The sequence below is a fragment of the Cynocephalus volans genome, chromosome 3 (genome assembly GCF_027409185.1).
Source record: "Cynocephalus volans isolate mCynVol1 chromosome 3, mCynVol1.pri, whole genome shotgun sequence".
NCBI lineage: Eukaryota > Metazoa > Chordata > Mammalia > Dermoptera > Cynocephalidae > Cynocephalus > Cynocephalus volans.
This window is the reverse complement of record NC_084462.1, coordinates 185,024,049-185,032,244: the sequence shown is the minus strand read 5'-3', so window position 1 is coordinate 185,032,244 and position 8,196 is coordinate 185,024,049. Positions and strand designations below refer to the sequence as shown.

The 8,196-nt window shown below is 42.0% G+C and overlaps 1 gene segment (V, D, J or C); it reads left to right on the top strand.

The window, feature by feature from the left end:
* The first annotated feature begins 18 nt into the window (after positions 1 to 18).
* LOC134372822 (immunoglobulin heavy variable 4-30-4-like) overlaps positions 19 to 8,196 on the top strand; it is a 37,103-nt gene continuing 28,925 nt past the window's right edge. Inside the window, 2 exon segments of the V gene segment in view lie at positions 19 to 64; positions 150 to 559. Of these exon segments, the coding sequence occupies positions 19 to 64; positions 150 to 559 (456 nt within the window).

The following is an 8,196-nucleotide window of genomic DNA, read 5'->3' as shown; positions in this document are numbered from 1 at the left end:
GTTGAGATCTAACAGAAGATGAGACTGTGGGGTCTTCTCCTTTGCCTGGTGACTGCTCCTCAAGGTGAGTGTCTCAGATGACAGAAGTGGGTCAGTGGGATGGTTGTGCCTGCATGTGACTGACAGGTTCTGATTCTCCTTGTCTCCAGGTGTCCTGTCCGAGGTGCAGCTGCAGGAGTCGGGCCCAGGACTGGTGAAGCCCTCGCAGACCCTCTCCCTCACCTGCACCGTCTCTGGTGACTCCATCACAACCAGTGGTTACTACTGGAGCTGGATCCGCCAGCCCACGGGGAAGAGCCTTGAGTGGATTGGAAGCATTAGTTATGGTGGAAGCACATATTATAACCCGTCCCTCAAGAGCCGCACCTCCATCACCAGAGACACGTCCAACAACCAGTTCTCCCTGCAGCTGAGCTCTGTGACCGACGAGGACACAGGCGTGTATTACTGTGCGAGAGACACAGTGACAGGAAGTCAGCGTGAGCCCAGACACAAACCTCCCTGCAGGATACAGGAGGGGTCTGGGCTGCAGGGGGCGCTCAAGGCCCACCCAGCTCCTGTGCCCCATGGAGCAGGTGCAGAGAGGGGATGGGGGTTCCTCTTGGGATCTGAGGTTTCCTCTGCTCTGCTGACTCTCAGATGTCCCCCAGGGTCGTTTCTTGCTTTGTTCTTTGTTACTCTAATTCCCATGTACTCACTGCAGGCAACACAGAGTGAATTAACTTTTCTCATCTGTAGATAAGATTTTTCCATTCACTGGGACCTTTCTTTTGTTAGGTGATAACATGAGCTGTCCTCTTTCTGACACATAAGTCATTGTCCCTTATTGGCCTTCCCCTCAGTCAAGCACACATATCCCCACATTTTTATGCTCATCCTACAGGACCTCTGCCCATGGCGTCTCTCTCCTCACTGAGGAATTTTAGCCTCTGGATCCTCATCCACACTGTGGACACTGATGTTCAGGGTTGGTCTCACTCTCTGTCCGTTCCTCAGTGTCCTGGACAGAGAAGCAGCTGCCTGAGGGCCAGACACAGCTCTGATACTTCATGTGGAGGATTCACGATGACAAGTGCAGAAATAAAACCCAATTAGGGCCCCTCTTGGCTGACTTTTGGGCTGTGTCTCTCAAAGTAGCCCTGGGAACTGCGTCCTACCTCTTGTCTCTCAGCTTCCATGGGGAGAATCCATGCGAATAATGAGAACCAGATGGACAGAGCCCTGAGACCCGCCCACTCCCCACTCTGCTGCCCCCATGTATCCCACAGACACTCACCCTAGTGTCACCTTCTGTCTTCTATTGTGCAAATTCTCACTTGCTCTGTCCCCAGATGCTCAGCTCCACAGGTCCAGAGCCCTGCTCAGTTCCCATCAACCCTCCCCAGTGCAGGTGCAGATCCGAGGCTCAGTGATTGGGATGAGCTGTGAAGGCAGAGACCTCACGTGGTGCAGAGCAGGGATCCTATGGCTTCCACATATGTCAGGAAATGAGGAAATGCCAAGTACATAGGAGGTGATAGAACAGCATGATCCACGGTAGAAACATGGAAAGGCTAGAGTTGTTAATTAAAAACTTTGCCCCTGCAAAGCTCACTGTAAGTAAGATAAGACATGCTATAGACTGGATGAAATGTCCCTTGATGTCTAAGAAGAGTTACTGATTTTCACTCTGTTCAGGGTTTTTCTTGTTGTCTGGATGGGAGTGATGACATCCAAGCTCCTTATCTGCAATTCCTGAAAACAGAACTCCTCGTGTCACACCGGAAAGTCAAGGACTGTGTGTGTGTGTCCTCATGATTGCTGTTTCTTTGCATCTACTTGTCACATTGAAGGTGTTGAGCAGAAGCTGTGCTGGCAGCCGTGCTCACCTCGTTCATGATTCTGAGGGACGCCTTGATCCTTCACCACTGTGTGGTCTGAGAGACGCTTTATTTCTCCTTCACTTTTTCATTAATGTTATCTTAATTGATAAATCATAATTGTATTCATTTATGGGGAACATGATATTTTGATAAATGTATATAATGTGGAAAAATCAGGTTAAACTGATGAACACAGGCATCCCCTCACCGTACCATTTTTGTGGTGTGATGTTTTAAATTTACTCTTTTCACTATTTTGAAATTACAATCTATTATTATTGACTATAATTTCCATGCTATTCGACATATATCAAATAGTCATTCCTTCTCGGAGGGAGGGAACATATGAGGAGATGCTGGTCTCCACTTTTGCAGGATCATTTAGCTGAATATAGATTCCTGGGGCGTGGTGAGTGCAGCTTCCAACACTTTGAGTATTTCAAACCTCTGCATTTTTGTTTGCACTGATTCTGACATGAAGTCCCCTGTAACCTGTGTCATTCTTCTCTTGTATTTAAGCATGTTTATACCTAACCTCTTTGAATATGTTCTGCCATTTTATTATGATAAGGCCTAAGGTTTGGGTCATGGTTCTGTGTGTCTGTGTGTATTTGTGCATCTGTGTGTGTTTGTGTTTAGGCGTGTGCATGTGTGTATCTGTATGTGTTTGTGTGGGTGTATGTGTGTGGGGGGAGGATGTGTACGTATGTAGTGTATCTGTATGTGTGGGTGTGCGTGTGTGTGTGTGTGCATGTGCATGTACATCATTGCTGTTGTTTTATTTATCCTGTTTTGTCTTCTCTGGGCTTCCTTGATCTTTATTTTTGTGTCTGCCATCATTGTTGAAAAATTCTCATCTATTTACATTTGAAGTGATTCTGTTCTGCTCGCCGTCTGCATCAATGGAGATCCAACTATTCACATGTTACATGTTTTGACGTTCTCCCACAGATCATCTATGTTCTGTGTATTTTTATTTGTTTTTCTTAATTTTCATTTCAGTTTGAAATCGTCTATTTGACACGTGATGAAACCCTCTGACTCTTTCCTTGGCGGTGTCTATTCTACTTATGACCCCCCCCCCAACATTCTGCACTTCTCTTGCAGCGCTTTTCTATTAACCTATTGTTTTCATCCTTTCTAGTATCCTAAGGAAGTTGAACAAGTTATGGAGTCTTGTAACATAATCTCAAAAGGTTTCAGTACAAATTAAAATCACTGACGGCCTTCAACTTTGCTGTTTAGTTCAGAATTGCTTTGATTCTTTGAGGTCCTTCGTGGTTTAAAACAAATTTTCGATTTTTTTTTAAATTTCTGTGAAACAATTACACTGGGATTTTGATACATATTGTGTTACATGCTTGCTTGTGTTTGATTCTATATCAATTCTTCAAATTCATGAAAACAAGATATCTTTCCCATTTTTATGTCATTTCCATTTTTTATCAATGGTTTAGTGTTTACAGAATACACATTTTAAAACCACTTGGTTAAATTCATTCCCATAAATTTAATTTGTCTTACTAATTCTACTGTAATTGGGACTATTTTTTAGGAAGTACATTGTTATTGTATAGGAACACTACTGATTTCTGAGTGTTGATTTTTATCATGCTATATTCCAACTTTTTTTATTAGTTCTCAAAATTTATAGGTGGAGTTTTTAGGGTTTTATATGTAAGATCATATTATCAACAAACAGAAGCAATTTTCATTCTCCTTTCCCCTGTGGATGACATTTGTTTATTTTTTTACCTAACTGCTCGGACTAGAACTTCCAGTTCTATGTTGAAGAGATGTGGTGAAAGAGGGTGGTGTTGTCTTGTTCTGATCACATATAACAAACTTGCAACTTTCACTGTGAAGCATATCGTTAGCTGTGCGATTGTCAGATATGACCTTTAATATAATGAGGTATATTTTTTTCTGTAACTGATTTCTTCAAATTTTTGTTATAAAAAAGGTATTAAAGTATGGTGAATGTTTTTTCTGCCTGTGTTAAGATGATCATATGTTTGTTCTCCTTCATTCAGTAATGCAGTTTATCACATACATTTGCTTGCTTATTTTGGATCGTCCTTGCATCCCATAGATAACGCCTACTTAACCTTGGTTCTAAATATATTGTAAAGGTAAAGTAATCAAAACAGCATGATAAAGACATACAATCAGACTTAGAGACAAACAGAACAGAGAGTTAAGAAATAAAACCAAACATTTGTGTTCACATTACTTTGAACAATGTACAAGAACACATAATGAGAAGGGTACAATTTCATCAGAAAACTTATGCTGGGAAAATTGGATATCCATATGCAAAAGAATGAAATTAGACCCTCTTAGAAAAATTCACTCAAAATGGATTATACATTACTTTTGAATCCTGAAACTATGATACACTTAGAATAAAACATAGAGGAAAATCTGTACAATATTGGCCTATGGAAAGCAGCAAGAGCCCTGGACGGTGACACAGGACTTGTTGAGAGGGAACTCAGGACCCTCAGCTCAAAAGACCCAGATCCATTAGCACATGCAGAGCAAGGCTGAGAGTAAGCACTTGTTTGTTTGTTTGTTGAAGGGGTCTGCATCTTCCATTTCTATGAGAAAATCTATGCCTGTAGACCTACTATACCTTCCCATATTTAAGTCTTTGTTTTACATAGATGCATAGTCCCTGTTTTTTATTTGTACCTCTGATCCATATCAAAGTCCATGTTTTCACTGTGATTAGCTGAGATTATCTGCTGTATGTCCTGAACCATCATAAAGGGGTAGTTTTTACTTATGTTTTAATATTTTTCACAACCTGTAACTTCTTCTAGCTCATTTTAAATAAAAAAGACTAAAAGATGTAATCCACTGCAAACAAGAACAATTTAAAATTGAGAAAGGATGTGTCCTAACAGGGTGGGACTAGAATGCCAAAGGGGAAGCTGTGAGTCTTGCAGTGTCATCACCAGACAGTAGAAATAAACCAGCACCAGACAGTGGCACCACGTGCCCAACCAGTGTTCAAAGTTGCTGTGATCCAGTGACTCCCAGGGGCCTGGAATTACTCTTTGAACACGGTTGTCTACAGTTTTCATCCTAGAAGTGACTCATCACAGTACATTGGGTTAAGGGGAGGCAGGGCACAGAGTGTCCATCTCACAGGTCTGCAGATGCAGGAGGAGCTGCGCTTGAGAGAACACCACCAAGGAGTCACTTGTCACCTGAAGCAAGTGACGAGATCATGAACCTCAAGACTGAGTCTGATGTGACAGTCAAGGCTGACATTGTAGGTGTTGGGGCAGGAGTGTGAACAGAGGATTTCTAAATGAGACTGAAGAAGATCGAGCTTTCTAGAAATTTCCAACATACTATTTGTAGTCCCATGTGATTTTGTCACACAGTGGGTAGGGGGCATCTTGTCTATGTGTTTGCCTTAGTGACTTGTCTCTGAGGAACAAGATGTGGTAGAGGTCTCTCTCTCTCTCTCTCTCTCTCTCTCTCTCTCTCTCTCTCTCGATAAACACATGCGTACATAAGTATATGTGTGTGTATGTATGTGCATGTATGTATGTGTATATATATACACGCACCACAAAGACTTATACCTGATTCTCCTATAAATGTCTCTTTGTTCTGGCGGGAGCCAACAACAAGATTCTAAACAATTCCAACTGTATCAGTGAAGTGACATATAATGGGTTTTTGTCCAGAGAGACTGAAGCCAACAGCTGGCAGCCAGCATCAATATCAATACAGATATTGTGCATGGAGCATTTGAAGATCAGAAGGTCATGGACCTCTCCTTGAACCTCGAATCTCTTTAATTCAAATGTGTCTTCATGGTCTGTACTGTCAAACCCTCCATGCTCAATCCCCGCTTCTCTTCATATTTGTCTGGACACAGGAAGACCAGGCAGTGATGCAGAGAAGAGTCTCTGAGGTTCTGTCTCCCCGGGTTCCTCTCAGCAGCACAAGGTAAAACTCTCTGCCCAGACAAGGACAGACAGAGACCGTCCCCTCTGCTCCCACACTTATATCCTCAGGGGCCTCTTCATGCAAAGCAGACCCCAGTGTCAGGCTTAAAGGCCAGCCCTGGGCTGAGCAGCCCCAGTCTCCTTCCACCAGGAGCCCTTCATCAGAGCATGGGTGTCCTGGTGGCCTCTCCCTGCTGTGAATATCTCAGGGATTTTAGGGAAGGGACATGGACATGTGGTGATTTCAGGTGTGCTTGATGATGATTCTCCTTGTCCCCTGGGGTCCTGTCCCAGATATACCTGCAGAAGTCATGACCTAGCCTGGTGAAGCCCTTGCAGACTTTGTCTATAACCTGCTCTATCTCTGGATTCTCTTTAACCAGCTGTGCTGTGAGCTGAATCCTCCAGGAACAAGGAAAAGGCTGGAGCGGGTCGTTGTGATGTGGAGTGGTGATCGCACCACTATAATACAGATCTTAAATCTCAAGTCAGCATCACCAGACACACCTCCACGAACCAAGCTTATTTAACACTGAGCAACCTAATAGTTGAGGACAAAGCTGTGTCTTACTGTGCGAGAGACACATACGTGAGGGGAAGTCAGCGTGAGCCCAGACACAAACCTCTTTGTGGGAAGACAGGAGGGGACTTGGTGGTTGAGTGAACCCAGAGCACACTACGCAGAAAATTTCCACGAGGAGCAGGTGCACACAATACCCAGGGTTTCCCTTCAGACCTTGGTGTTTCCTGTCTCTGTTTAGGAAAATTCTTACTCAGGAACACATATTTTCTTCATTTGTTTTGTGGATTCCCTTAAAATGTTGTTTCTCTTATTTTAAAATGATTAATGTAAACCAAAAATAAAATTTTAAGTATTTTTTTTTAATACTGGTATAGCATTACATTTTAAACTGTACAGTTTAGTGGCATTTAATGTTTTCACATGGTTTATTAACTGTCACCATTGTTTGGTTACACAACATCCTCGTCACCTCAAAAGGAAATGCCATACCCTAAAATCAGCCACTTCCCGTTCCTTTCTCTCCGTGCTTCTGAAAACCACTAACATGTTTTCTGTCCCTATGGATTTGCCTATTCTGGGTATTTAATATGAATCAGATTATACAAGATGTGGCCTTTGTGTGTGCTTCTTTTACATGGTATAATGTTTTCAAGGTTCATTTATTTTGTAGCATGTGTCAGTACTTCAATTGTTTGTATAGGTGACTAGTTTTTCACTTGTATCAAATTACAATGTTTGTTTATCAATTCATCTGTCCGTGAACATTCGGGATTGTTCCCTTTCTGGCTACTGTGAATAGAGCTGCTATCAACATTCAGGCATTTGGACTTTGCTTGTAGCAGTTGAGTTTCATAGTTTCTCTTTGCACTGCCAGCTCCTAGACCTTTGTGTGATGAATAAAGACCATTCATTCTCCAACCAAGGCCCCACGGACCTTTTTGCTGGTTATCTAGCTTATAGACCTGCATGTGAAGGGTTTGTCAATGGGCTCGAGGGGTTTGTGAGCTCCAGACCCAGCTCTAGCTCTACACCAATAAATAAATTGTTACCAGGAGTTGTTTATTGATCATAACAAATACCTGAAAATGTGGAAGAGGCTTTGGAACTGAGTAATGGGAGTAGGCTGGAAGAGTTTGGAGCAGCAGACTAGAAAAAGCCTAGATCCTAGTGAGGGACTGGAAGGCAGGAAGAGAAAATTATGTCCACACAAAAAACGTACATTTATGTTTATAGCTGCTTTAATTGTAGTTGTCACAACTGGTCCTTCATAAGTAAATAGATAGATAAACATCCACACAATGGAATGTCACTCACCATTGAAAGAACATGAGCTATCAAGTCATGAAAAGAGATGGAGAAACATTAAAAATATATTACTAGGTGAGGGATACCAATGTAGTGAAATAGATTATTTCTTATTCCAACTACATGACATTACAGGAGAAGTAAAACAATGAAGATATTTTTTTTGTAAAACATTAGAGATTGTCAGGGTTTGGGGTGTGTAAACAGGCCAAGCGATGCAGAATCTTAGGAATATTACAGACAGGAGCCACCTATGACATTCTACACAGACAGCCAACCATAAACCATCATTGTCACCTACCCCTGGACAATATTAGCTATAATGTATACTTGGTCTGTACACACGACAGAGGACAACTTTTTTAGATTGGGAGCATGTTACCTTCTAACAATAAAATTACTTATGAGAAACTATATTTAAGTGGAGGACTGAACATCAGTGGTCTGTGCCTGAATTGCAAAAAGTGATGACTCAGTCTATGCCTTTGGGCACTTTTGATCTACACTCAAATATAATTTTAGAAATAGCTGAAAATTC